At 51.5% G+C, this 13,894-nt stretch overlaps 1 protein-coding gene across 6 annotated transcripts in view; it reads right to left on the reverse strand.

Annotated features, from left to right (window-relative positions):
• The window catches only part of CNGB1 (cyclic nucleotide gated channel subunit beta 1), a 77,150-nt gene that overhangs the window by 21,910 nt on the left and 41,346 nt on the right, over positions 1-13,894 (reverse strand). For all 6 annotated transcript variants that reach the window (XM_058707786.1, XM_058707788.1, XM_058707790.1 and 3 more), the window contains 8 exons: positions 11,484-11,591; positions 9,201-9,358; positions 7,995-8,153; positions 6,553-6,761; positions 5,536-5,586; positions 5,187-5,273; positions 3,190-3,254; positions 2,227-2,349 (listed from right to left, as the gene is read on the reverse strand). In XM_058707786.1, the coding sequence (XP_058563769.1) occupies positions 2,227-2,349; positions 3,190-3,254; positions 5,187-5,273; positions 5,536-5,586; positions 6,553-6,761; positions 7,995-8,153; positions 9,201-9,358; positions 11,484-11,591 (960 nt within the window). The remainder of the gene's footprint in view (positions 1-2,226; positions 2,350-3,189; positions 3,255-5,186; positions 5,274-5,535; positions 5,587-6,552; positions 6,762-7,994; positions 8,154-9,200; positions 9,359-11,483; positions 11,592-13,894) is intronic.

Consider the following 13,894-nt stretch of genomic DNA (forward strand, 5'->3'; position numbering starts at 1 on the left):
TTGAAAATGTGGCAGGGGCGCCTGGGTGGCTCACTCCGTTAAGCGTCCAACTCTTGACTTCAGCTCAGGTCATATCTCACCGTTTGTGAGTTCGAGCCCCACATCAGGCTCTGCGCTGGCAGTGTGGAGCCTGTTTGGGATTCTCTGATTCCCTCTTTCTCTCTCTTTCTCTCTCTCTCTCTCTCTCTGTACCTCCCTGTCCCCAAAATAAAAGAAAATTTTTTTTAAGCATTAAAAAAATGTGGCAGCACATGGGAACTCCCTGTACATTCCTATCGGCTCTTCAGTAAACCTAGAATTGCTCTAAGAACATAGTGTACTAATTAAAATAATAATATTTTTTTTAATCTTAAAAATGCTCATATCCTTGGCCCTGCCATCTCCCCTTAGGAATTCAGTGTGAGGAAACAATCAGGCCAGAGGACAAAGATTCATATACAGAGATGCACACTGCGATTATCACGTGTCAGACAGAAGAACTGGAAACACCTTCCACGCCCAATGATGATAGAATGGTTGAAGGGATGCTGACCTCTCTGTACAGCGGGGCAGTGGGGGGCGGGTGTAGACAGTGGCTTGAAAACAATTCAGTGATGGGCAAATATGCATGATATAATGCATATCCCTGTGGGCTACACACTTTTCCACATTTTCACATTTCTAAAATTAGGATGTATCTTACAATATGTGTACATTTATTGTAATATTTCTTTTTTTCCAAAAGGCTGTGTTGACTCAATATTGTATCATGTAATTAACTGAATCTTAGAATCAAAGAAATATAGTAAAGTATGTTCCTGATCTTTCTTTCTTTTTAAGTAGGCTTCATGCCCAGCACGGAGCCCAACATGGGGCTTGAACCCACAAACCTGAGACTAAGACCAGAGCTGAGATCAAGAGTCAGACACTTAACCAACTGAGCCACCCAGGCGCTCCCTGATCTTTCTTTTATAGTCAGAATAAAGATACATGAAACAAAGAACAGCAAAAAAGAACTCTCTACTGGTTCTCCATTGCCTAGAACCACACCATCCAATAAAAATATGATGCGACCCATATAAATGTAATTTAAAATTTTCTAGTTGCTACTTTTTTGCGAAGTAAAAAGAAACAGGTGAAATTAATTTCAGTAATGTTTTTTAGTCAACCCAAAATATCAAAATCAATATTTGACACGTAACCAGTATTTTAGACATTACCAATAAGGCAGTTGACTTTTTATTCATGTCCTCCAAACCTGCGTGTAATTCACATCTGTCACACCGCGTTTCAAGTAATTGGTGGCCCCATGTGGCTAGTGGCCACAGTATTGGACCATCCTCTCTACCACACAAGATGGCTCCCAGTGCCCTGATGCCACCATTTTGCACCTCCACACCTTTCTATGGGCCGCTCCCTCCCCCAGGGGTTCTCTGTCCCTTCTCTCCACCTACCGAGGCCAAAATCAAACGTAACTTTTTGGAATTGACTGTCCCATGCCACCTTCTCCACACCTCTCCAGCACCGGGCAGATGGTATCCCAGTTAAGACTGTAGCCACGCTGCCGAGGTTAAAATCCCAGCTCTTGAACTTATGAAGTCACTGTGTGACCTTGGGAGATCATTTCACGTCTGTTACCTCATCTGTGAAACAGAGATGATGACGGTACCTACCTCGTGTCCTGGAAGATTACTGGAAGGATTAAGTGAATTGCTAGGTTAAGTACTTCAAACAGTACCTAGTAAGTGTTGTCTGTTCTAAGTGCTTGTCGCTATTATTAGTAGCAGTACCGTTGCCATCATCATTATTTGAGCACGTCCCACAATGTAAGGCAGCTCTCTGGATTGGCAGGAAGGTTCGCCTTGTGTGCCAGCTTCTGCACGGCTGGTGATTAGCCAGGAAGCAATGTTGAGAAGTGTGCTCCGGCCTCCTTCCCACTTGGACGTGACCATGGGGTAGAAGGGTAGACGCACATGTGAAGTGAATTTGCCAACTCTACTACACTTTGGGAGGCTGAAAGGATCTTTCTAGCAAGCCTTGTTCACGTCTGTGCTCGCCTCCGCCCGGCCCGTGGCAGGTGCTCAGGAAATGTTAGCTCAGTGAGGACACGGAGACGTGGTCCTCAAGCTTTATCATGTCAATGGTGGCTTGGGAGCAAGGTGGCCTCAGTAACATGGTGGCGATGGGACTCCCTTCCGGGACTCTTAGGACTGTGAATTACAGCCCAGGAAGAAGACTGTGGCTCACCCGTTTCCCACGCCATCGTAAACCCAGTGAGTGGAGCCGATGCCCTGAAAGGCTGACGCCCAGTAATACAGACATGAGTTCAAATGCAGACTGTAGAGCAGGTAAGCCGTAGTCCTGATCACCCTGTGAAAGAAGGAAAAGCATGAACACAGTGGCAGGAAGGGCGGCCATGACACCTCACCCCAAGGGTAGGGACTGCTGGGAACAAGTCCACCTTTACCTCCCCCAACGCCCACCTCAGACATCGCCCTGTTGGAGCTTCACAGCCCTGCCCCGCTGCCTGACAGGATGAACATCTGGCTGCGGGGACCCAGCCAGTGGCCAGACTGCACCAAGCGGATGCTCTTTTGAGACTGCGCCAGCTAGGGCCGGTGGTGTGTGAACAGCCAGCTATCAAGGCTGGGGGCTGGAATGACCCCGAATTCCACGTGCAGACAGTTCTGGGGGAGTGAAGGACCAGACGGGGATGTACCCTTGGAGAGGGGCAGAGAAGGGACAGATGTGTGCAGAGAAGTGCCACTCCGTGAGCAATGTGGGGAAGCTTTGTCCCTGAGCGTGGCCTGGCTGATCTTGTGCCCCATTCTCAGACATCCAAGCGGTGGCCACCATTCCTCCATGTTTGAGTTAGATTGCAGGGCTCAGTTCCCTGAGCTGAGACCAAAATGAGGCCCGGCTCCCTGGAAACACGGGTGAGCCATGCATCTCAACCTACGTGTGCCCTCCTCACAATTGGGGGAAACGGGACATTCCTGGTTCTCTAAAAAAAAAAAACAAACATCCCTTCAGAGAAGGGCCAGGAAAAGGCCTGGCTTCCGGTAGTGCTGGGGCCTGCACGGCTAGGGGGGCTTGAAAGGAGAAGAAATGTGGGTAGAGAATGCCTAGCTCTATAGTTGCTGCAAATGGCGTGTGTCGTGTGTGTGTGTGTGTGTGTGTGTGTGTGTGTGTGTGTGTAGGGCATCTCACCTGTAAATGTAGGCTTTGCTGAGGATGGATTCCAGGCGGCTGTTAAACTCGAAGAAGGCCATGTACTGGGAAGAAGGCAAAACGTCAGGACAGCCCGTGTGTGGGGGTGGCCCTCTACTCTCCTGGTCTGTTCCCCAGAACAGAGGGCTGTCTCTGCAGCGCCCCCCGGAGGAGGGCAGAGAGTGAGCATTCAAAACCAGGGGTCCTCAGCCCTTTGAGGGGTGGGGGCGAAGAACTCCATGTACCAGTTTGCTGGAAACAATAGCCCCTCTTCCCCTAGAAATCACACCCAGTCATGCTCTCACAGTCTGCATGGGGGTCAGGGGACTCCCAGACTTCTGAAGCCTGCCATGAAATTTTTAGGGATACACGCGTCTCAGGTTAAGGACCCTGTTTTCAACATTTACCTGTAAAGGAAGACATTTTATAAAGAAACAGCATCTCTAACGCCCCTGACTTAGATCCTTCAAAGACTTGTTTATAACAATAAAAGTGTAATAGTAACTGCTCTTCTTTACTGAGCACCTTCGACGACTGCACTTTATATGCATCACCTTCTTTACTTATTGGTATGTGTTGTCATTCTCCTTTTACAGAGAGGAAGTTGGTACTTAGAGAAGTTGAGCCACCGGGCCAAAGCACAGCAGCTGCTGGGTGACAGTCAGGATTTGAACCCAGATCATACTCAAAGCCGCAAGCTCCCTCCCTTACGCTACACTGCACACATGTTGTTTGACATTGGAAAATGGCAGTGAGGGAAATTCCCTGAGGGAGGTGCCGGTCATCCTCCGGGTGGTCATTCCAGTGTCCCTCCGGAGTCTGCACTGGATGCAGGGGGCTGTGGGCTTGGATCTCTCTCCCTTTAGGCTCAGAGTTTTGTCCGCAGTCGTGGTAAACATCAGGCAGCCGAGTGACGCACACTCACAAGCACCGTGCGAACCCAGGGATGGACCCCGCTGCCACATGTGGAGGAAAACTTGGCTTGTGGATCCAGCCTTCCTTGCTCTGGTGTCTAGCTCTAAAGCAACCTGCCTCTGCAGCCCCAGGGGGCTGGCATGTGTCAGCGAGGACTGGTGCCACTTCCAGTTTCCTCCTGCCTCTTGGCAGCCGGGAAGCTCAGTAGCGGCATCCGCGCTTAATCCCAGCAAGATGTGCTTTCTTTTCATCAGAGGACTTGCACGCTTCCTATTTTCCTCTGCCCTGTTTCTCCAAGTTATTGAGGTCATTGTGTTTGCCTCTTCTGTAAATTCCCTCATTACTGTTTTGGGGAAGAGGCCATAGTATCACGTAAGGAGAGAGCTGAATTTAACGGGTCTGCCAGGAAAACCCATTTGGGGATCCCAAGTGCTCTGGCTGTCTACCCCGGTCACATTAAAGGACAGCGACCAGGTCTCTACTTTACCTTGTGTCACCTTCACTGGGACACAGGGCGCTTTGCCCCAGTGGCGAGAGGGACGGCTGTAATGACCCTGAGCAACAACCAAGGAAACAGGTATAGGGCTGCAGATCCAAACCCACCCTGGGCACTTCCTGGCTCCTGTGCCCTTGGGCAAGTCACTCAAGCTTTTCAAGCTTCAGTGCTCCCATCTTTCAGATGCAGGCCCTCATAAAGCGGAAGTTCCTCTGTTGTGTTTCTGTAATTACCGAAAGCATAGACGGTGGAGATAGGCTGCCTGGGTTCAAACCCGGACGCCATTCCTTCCTACCTGTGTGACCTACAGCAAGTTACGTAACCTCTCTGGCGAAACACTGGTACTAACAACACTCACCTCATGGGGTTGAGGCGTAAGTACTTCTAAAGTTCCAGGACAATACCTAACACACAGCACAACTAAGAAGCTCTAACCATTGTAAGGAAATTCCCATCTCCCCTCGGACCACCCTGGTTTCCTTCCCCGACCCCCACCCCCCTCCCCGGTGTCGCTCAGGGCAGACATTAAGATGTCAGTGCCGGCGCAGAGCACGGAGGGGCTGAAGGCCTTGGACGGGAAGCCTACCTTCAAACAGCGGGGCAAGCGCAGGAGGGAATTCACACCGAACTTCAAGTAGAGAAAGTCCAAGGGCAGGAGGCAGAGCATGTCCATCTGCAATCCCAGTGGGACAGCACAGGGTGTATAAAACAGGCAGCCCCAGGGTTTGGGGCTAGGTGAGTGACAGGGTCTCTACCTTCAGTGGGAAGGTGAGGTCAGACTGCCCCAGGAAGGGGCGGAGAGCATTCCGCCACCAAGCCCATTTGCCTGCCCTGAGCGATCCTGACGGGAATCGCGTCACACAAGCCCCAAAGCATCCAGGGCCCCCAGAAACCACCTTCCGAGACCCACTGGGATCTGCACTCCTGGCACATACCTTAAAGCGACGAGATTTCAGGTAGTTATTGCGCATCTCCTTCTTGTCCGTCTGAAAGAAATGGAATGTTGACCATGAAATGGCCCGAGACCTTAATCTCTGACCCCGTGGGAGCAGCTTGGAAATGCCTGCAGAGCCTCCAGCTTTCCTCTCAGAGAAGCCGCTGGGAGCTCCCGTGAAAGCCTTGGCGTCTGCAGGTAGGGAGGTGGAGGCTCCCAGAAGGAGGGAGTTGTCCAAGGTCACCCAGATAGACTCCCATTTCCTAGCTGGAAAGTCAGTATCAGGCTTATTGTCTTAGCATGTTGGTCCTAACTGGACCATTTGCAACCCTGTTTACCGAGAAACTGACAACTGCTTGGATCAGGCCTGGAAAAAGACTGCCCATGGAATTCTTTTTCCTCTAAATCGTTTAAGAGACACAACCCTAACCTGCCTGCACACAGAGGAGCAGGCACCACCAGTGTGGCGTTTTGGAAAGTGACCTGCACAGGGAGACAGGGACTGGGCCCCCTGCCTTCGCCAAGTCAGAATCGGGACTCAGTTTCCTCCCCGGTAATGGGGCCTGCGCCAGTGCACAGGGTCTCAAGCCGGTTCAAACGGCATGCTCTTTGCGGGACCCCCAGGAAATGTCATTTGCCAGCAGTTCTAGGCTCTGAGCAATCTGCGTACATCATCTCAATCCACCCTCACAGCAACGCTATGGGGTGGGAACAGTTACTACCCCCATTTTACAGATGAGGAAACTGAGGCTCAGAGGGGTGCTTCAGCTGGTTGTGGTAGAGCTGGGATCTGAACCAGGTCCACCTGAAGGTCATTTTCTGGTCCGCTTCTCCATCTTTAATTCTATCGGGTGGCCCAGTAACCACTTCACCCATGAGCAGTATTTGAAGCATGTGATTTGAACAAGCATGGGTGGACGTTTCTGAGATCTCGTTCATCTATCTCGCCTACCACAGCAGCAGGGGGCAGGGCTTCTCCTGAGGCCCCGGCCGCCCCCTCCACCTGCCCGGGACTCACAATGATGTCTCCCCCTCTGACAAACTGCAGGCGCAGCTGGAACACGGTGATGTCCAGGAAGTAGATGAGGTCACACAGATAATCCATCGCCAACCAGAGGTGGATGTTGTTTGGCGTCTGGTAGGGGAAGGCCCAGCGCACGGGAATCAGCCAGCAGTTCCAATTCCACGCCAGCACCACGAAGAACAGCCACAGGATGTACATCAGGTCTGCAGGGGAGTGAGGGGGCAGGAACGTGCTAGAATGTCAGTTGGAGAAGGGCTCCTCACAGTAGGTTCAGGGTGGGACTTCTCCCTTTCCACTTGTCTATTCTCACAAATACTAGATGTGGTGCTTCTGTAACTGGTGTGTGTGTGTGTGTGTGTGTGTGTGTGTGTGTGTGTAAAACTATTTTGATTTAAACATAAATCACTGCTAGGCCCTAATAAATCAGAGTACTCAGTGAGGGGGAGGGGAGACTATAGGGGCATTATTTCATAATAGGCAGCTAACTAGAAAATACTTTTGCTCTCATTCTTGCTGAAAAATTTCCAAAAATGTATTTGCTGCTTGTAAATACACCATAGTAAATAATGCATAGAAGATGGACACATGGACACATGAACAGGTGGATGGATGGATGGATGGGTGGATGGATGGATGGATACCGTAGGTCACCCGGTCACTTTAGAGGCCCAGTGGACACCAGGGTTGGAGTCCTGCGCCCACAGGACTTCTTGTGTGACCTTGGGAAAGTCTGTCTCCGGCACCTGCCTGCCTCTCCAGGGAACTCAGCTAAGAAAGACCAGGAGAGGGGCGCCTGGGTGGCGCAGTCGGTTAAGCGTCCGACTTCAGCCAGGTCACGATCTCGCGGCCCGTGAGTTCGAGCCCCGCGTCGGGCTCTGGGCCGATGGCTCGGAGCCTGGAGCCTGTTTCCGATTCTGTGTCTCCCTCTCTCTCTGCCCCTCCCCCGTTCATGCTCTGTCTCTCTCTGTCCCAAAAATAAATAAAAAAACGTTGAAAAAAAAAAAAAAAAAAAAAAAAAAAAAAAAAAGAAAGACCAGGAGACTCTTTGTAAACTGTAAAGTGCTGCGCCACAGGAAGGGTTGTCATTCCTGAGGAATAGCACATGGGCTGAAAGGGAAGTGAGGGGAAGTCACTTTAGATGTCAGAGGAACTTCTGCCCTTCTCTGCTTAGAGCAGCAGCTCCAAGGAGGAGCCAGCAAGAGCAAAGTAGAGAGTAAACTCGGCTAAGAGTCAGGGCTCCTGGGTCTGCCACTAATTAGTTGTGCCTCAGTCTCCTTGTCTGTAAGGTGGGTATGATTGTAGGTTCCTATTTCAGGGGCTTTTTGTTTGTTTCTGGCATGCCCTTGCCCTTGTCCTTCCCTGCCCCCTTCTCCCTCCTGTTCTCCTGCCCTCACACAGTACGTGGTGGCAGTTCCCCGGGCACACCCAAGACTCACTGGTCAGCGGGTCAATGCTCTGGGGAAACTTGTACATCCTCCAGGGGCGGCGCTTGAACTTGCAGCAGAGCATGTCACAATAGTGTTCCTCTTCCTCCGCCTGTCCCGCTTCGGTGGGTTTTACCGCCGGGGCCGACTCTGGGGCTTTCTTGGCTGGAGCTGTGGAATGACACCAGTGACCATCTACCCCAGCCCTGAGGCTCGGGCAGAGGATGCAGAGAGAAAGCTCCCCACCGCAGACTCCGGGACTGGAGCCGAGGGGACCCTGTCCCCACCCCACAGCCTGCTATCAGCTCCGCGTGCAACAAATTGCACAGCTCCTGATCAGGGCACCCTGGGCACCCGCCCAGACTCTCTTACCAGCTACCAGTCTGGAACTGCCTCCCAGGAGCTGCCCAGAATGAGGTGTTTCTGGGCAGGCTGAATGTTTCCACCAGGTGTCTAGGCATCTGTGTTTAGACCCCCTTGGGTCCCTCTGGAGGGTTGGGGGCATTTAATACCCCCAGCCTCCTGCCACCCGGAGCCAGAGACTAGAGAAACCTTGTTCTGGGTTTTTCAGAGCAGGAACCTCAGCTCCTACATCTCTGAAACCACACACTGAATGAGGCCAAGTCTCCCTGTGCATCGAAGGTAATGTCATTGGTGACCCAGGGATTGACTTTTGTTAAGTGCAATGTGCCTTTCTAGCATTTGGACTGGAGTCAGGCCCTGTGAGGTCCATCATTGCCACCCTGAGTTCTGAGGCACAGTCCTCCTTTTGGAAGACCTGGAAAACCTCCCTGGCAAGAGAGTTCTCACTCCTGAAATCTTGAAAACAGGAAACTTTCAGGTAGCCCCATGAGAATACTGCAGCTGGGGCCTCTGAAAAAGAAGACTGGTTCCAGAGTGGGTTGTGGACACTATCTGAGTATAAGGCCATGAGATGCGTCCCAGGCTGAACCACCTGCCTACCAACGGGAAAGGGGCAGTGAAGGTACTTGCCCTGTGGGAGGGGAGCCAAGTACAACTGGACCATCGGACAGAACTGTGACCTTACTCCCTCCCCTGGGTACATAGCTAAACCTGTATATAAGGACTCAAAATTCCAGACAGTGGGGATCTGGGCTTCTCTTGAGCAGCCCAACTATTCCCTGGGGCCACCCTCCCCATGAGTTTACAAGAGGGGCCTGTTTCTGGCCGAGTGAGCCATCCCAGCTCTGGACTCACAGGGCTTGGGGCTCTCCTCATCAGACGTGACATCGGGGTCGATGAGCTTCTCCTTCACTTTCTCTGTCCGCTCCTTGAAAAGCTTCACCAGCTCCTGGAGCCGGTCGTTGATGATGGCGCTGTTCTGGCTGGCCGTGGAGGTTGCGCGGTCCTGGCCACTGTGGAAACACCACCCAAAGCTGAGTGGGCTGAACGGGACAGGACCCCTGTGCCTCTGGGTGAGAACTGAACAGCATCTGTATCCCACCTAGCCTGGAGGAGGTAAAGACTGCCCCAGCTTCCCTATGACATCAGAAACATCGAATCCACTTTAATGGCTCCGGGGAGGAAATTCAGTCTGGGGCTACCCCCCAAGTGCCCAGCTTCTAGAGAACGTACCACGCAGGGTCTGCCTCAGATGAGCAGTTCTGAGAAAAGTTTGATTCCACTCGTGATTGAGGGGGAAACTCTTGGAACTCGGGTCAGGGCTGTTAACCAGTTTGGGGCTCACATGAGATTCGTGTCTGGGACAGATCAAAGAGGGGACAGGGCTACTTTTTTAGGCGTAGTAAATATTGGTGGAAAAAATGGTGCAGATACATTAGATATCCTTTTAATTTACAGGAATTTAAACTGTATGCACTTGCAGCAAGAGAGACAGAGAGACAGGCAGAGAGGGAATGAACGTGAGCGAGGCTGCCTGACAGCCCCCTCGGGTGATCGGGTGAGGCAAGCACCCTGGCTGAGTTGAGACAGGCCGTGAATCGGCTGTAGCCTCACTGTGACCATCTTGCTGAGTTGAGTGTAATACGAGTGTTTTCACCTCTATTTGTTTTCATACACTGAGGCCCCGGAACTCAAGCCAGCTACTCCCCTTGTGCTCCCTGGAGGAAGCAGGCTGGAGACAGGCAGTGTGAGGGTCCTGACAATAGACAGCGTGCAGGTATGGTGGAGACACTGGTTGCTTGCCAACTTCTGCTCTCTCCCACGGAGAGTAGTCGCTGGAACGTAGACACCCGGCCAGGGACTGCATTTCCCACGTGTGGCCAGGCGAGCTCCCATCGGGGGGATGTGATGCACATACTACATGGGTCTCCTGGACCTCTTGTCCGGTGTTCCCCCCTTCTAGGGGTGACCAGCAGGGTCTTGGAAGCCACATGAAGGTGGCAAAACTGCTGTCGGTAGGGTCCCTAAATGACTGCATGGGGGTTTCAGGTCCACTGACCTGAAACATGTGTCTAGTGACATGATTATGATTTCTGAGACATCTTGTTACTTATGCCACTGAATCTGTGGGGTCTATTTGTTACAGCAGCTTAGCCTACCTAGCTAATACATGGATCTCCACATTAAACTTCTTAAGAGACCTCAAGAGTAATTTTTATTATTATACCTGGTTTTTGCCTTGTTTTCTGATACTAAACTCTAACCCTACCCCTACCCTACTGCATAAGATGTGACTCCGTACTAAAATGGACCACTGAACTCTGGATGAGGTTTGGGGTTTTTTTCCTGCTTTAACTTTTCTGAACTTTCCACAACTCTGTGAAACCAACTCCATAAAATTGTGGGTGGAAAAAAAAAAAGGCTGGAAGACAAGTCCAGTGCCTCCTGTGGCCTTTCCAGGAGCTGTGGTGGGACAGGCTGGAGATTCCAGGCCAGAGCCTGGGGCCAGGGTACTCATCATCAACTAGACAACTCAGATTCTTCAGGAAAACATCTCCCATTGTCCCAGTCCTTGAAATAGTTAGATGTCAGAGACCCAGGTCCCAATGCCCTTACCATGGCCTCTAAACATTGTCCCACAGGTCAGTGCATCCAAATCACCTGGAGGCTTGTGAAGATGTGAATCCCCCAGGGCACACTGTCTGAGGTTCTGATCCAGCAGGTCTGGCCAGGGTCTGGGAATCTGTATTTTTAACAAGCTCCTTGTGTTCAGACTCCTGGAGGTCCCTGTGGTCCTTGCTGTACCCGCTAACCCTCTCAGGGGTTTCCTGCCAGCAGCCAACCTCTCCTTTACAATGAGGTGTCTGTGCAGAGACACCTGCCTCTCTGGGTACTGCTGGCTGTGAACACAGCTGGGACCAGAGTCCGAGTGCATTCTGCAGATTTTCCCGAAGTCTTAGGCCAGCCAGGAGCAGCCAGGACAGGAGACTCAGCCCTGTCTTACTGCTCGGAAGCCACAGGCAAAGCTATGGTGGAGGGTTTTAAAAATGTCCACACTCTCTCTCCCTCCCACCACTCGCTTCCTCTTGCTTGCTCATCCCCACCCAGACTTCCAACTCTCTGAAACCCCAGACTCACTCGGTGCCCTGCGGGCTGGACGGGTCTGACCAGGCGACCATGGGAGACTCAGCTGGCGATAGTGCCTTGAGCTCTTCAGCCTCATCATCCTGGGAGGGCAGCCTCTTCCTGCAAGGACACGGAAATGGAAGGGGCCTTCGGCAAGGGCAGGGGCCACAGGGGGAAGTGACCGACTTTGACCCCTGCAGATCACCCAGAGCTCAACCCTGGGAATGGAATGGAGAGGGGGTGGTTGGTGCTGCCAAAGTGTCCCCACTTGCCTGCAGGGAGACAAAAAGGGAGAAGAGAGGGGAGCAGCCACTCTCTGGACCTCAGTCCCCACATCTGTTCAATGGCCTAGTGTAAAAGTAACAACACTGACTTGGTATCAGGCAAACCCGAGCTTGCCTCCCAGTCCTGCCTCCTACCAGTGTGTGACCTCAGCAAGTTACTTAAACTCTCTGAACCACCTCAGTTTCCCTCTCTGTAAAATGGGACTAGATCTATCCAACTCAATGAGATACTTAGCACTCAGTGGGGCCTCAGCTTAAATGTTCTTCTGCCTTCCTGTTCCAGTCCACAGTCACTGCGTCCCCAGCACATCCCCTGCATTCTCTCTCACACCACCCTTTCAGCTGCCAGAGAAGGCCTTAACTCTCCTGGAAGCCCCACCTCCCTCCCTTCGCAGCTGGGCCACCAGCCAGAACAGTAAACATCCATGGTCCATGGAGTCTGGTCTCCAGCCCATGGAGTGACCTGGAGCGAGCCCCAGGCTCCAGGCTCCCTGTCTGAGGAAGGAAGACTAAATCATCCCCGGGCCCCCTGTCATTCAGTCCAAGTCTGCCACAGGGCACTGCATTTGGAGCCATTGGAGTCCCAGCTGATGGTGTCTGGGTTTGAATCTACCTGTCATTCTTCCCATCCTTAACCACTGCAACTCAGATTCCAGAGGCTTCTAGAGGGATACGGATGGAGGGGTGTGCAGTACTTGCCTTTATTTCAGAAGGCTCTGAAACTGTCCCATTACCTTCTGCCAGCTCACCGAGGATGACAACACCCATGGATTCACCTCTTTCACACTCTAATTAAAATTCACACCCGATTTGCACAGGTGGGACCCAAATTCAGTTCTCCTGTGCCCAGGAGAGCACATGCTGCACAAGACCCCAGAGTGTGGATCTCAGGCTCCCCCAGTCCTGCCTTGTGCACAGCACCTGGCATGAGTCAGCTTATTGAATTCTTCCAGCAATCTAGTAGACAGGTGGTATGCTTATCCCCACCTTATAGTAGGAACATGGAGAACTAGGAATGTTACATGGCTTGCCTTAAGCCTCACATCGGTAAGTGGTGAGCTGGGACTCACCCCAAACCAAGACTAAGCTGTGAGGCAGGGCCTTGCCTGTGCACCCCTCCGGCAGGGTCTGTGGTTTCCATGGCTTTTTGGTGCCTGTTGGTTGCACAATGCTCATTCCACCCTTGACCAGAGGCAGCCCCACTGGCCTCTCAAGTCAGGTATCAGAATTCTCCCCTCTCGGGGCCAACTCAGGCAGAGACTCCCCTGGTTTCTCGCAGTCATATTCAACTTAGTGCTCTCTGGATCTTGTTTGTTTATTCAATTCCCTGTTAATTGTCTATCTCAGCCCCAGCAGAATGTCAGCTCCATGATAGCAGGCCCCTGTCAGGCTTCTCCTTGATGCATCTCCAAAACCCAGAACAGAGTCTGACACATAAAGATGTTCAGTAAATGTTTGTGAATGAATGAATGAATGAATGAATGAATGATAGGGACAAGAGGAGCCTCACAGGCCCAGCTCATAAACAGAAGGCAGGGGGCTTAGATTCTATCCCCAAGTGAGCCTAGTCCCCTCTCTGTTTCCAGGTATCCAACCCCCAATCCAGCCTGTATAAAGGGAACAGAGGGAGGTAGACCAGATGTCTGCAACAATGTTGGCTCTATTTCTTCTGCTATCTGTGTTCTGCACATGGCTCAATGAATGAAACATGAGGATTGATGGGATGGTGAGCTGTGTTCCAAGGCGTTATGAGATCGTGACTCTTTTCTTTACATTAAAATCAGAGAGCCCTCAATTGGTCACATCTAGCCATCTTTCTTATGGCAGGTTTTTTACCTTAGCTGAGAAATTTACTCAAGGACCCATGGGTGAGAGCAAGATTAACCAAGAAAAAGGAACTGTCTCCCAATCCAACCACTGCAGGAGAAGCACGGGCAGCCCCCCTGTAACTTAAATGTAGTTGTTCACAAAGCATTGTACTGCACTTCACAGTTTGCCTACAGCTGAATGCAAGACCTCTCTCAGTTACCTGGCTCAGGTTGTTCAAAACCAACTCTAATCATGCAACAAATTTCTATCAAGAAGCATAAAGACGTGCGCAACCTTGACCAGGATTCCCACTTTTGAGAAAGGAGCCCC

The sequence above is a fragment of the Neofelis nebulosa genome, chromosome 17 (genome assembly GCF_028018385.1).
Source record: "Neofelis nebulosa isolate mNeoNeb1 chromosome 17, mNeoNeb1.pri, whole genome shotgun sequence".
Classification (NCBI taxonomy): Eukaryota; Metazoa; Chordata; class Mammalia; order Carnivora; family Felidae; genus Neofelis; species Neofelis nebulosa.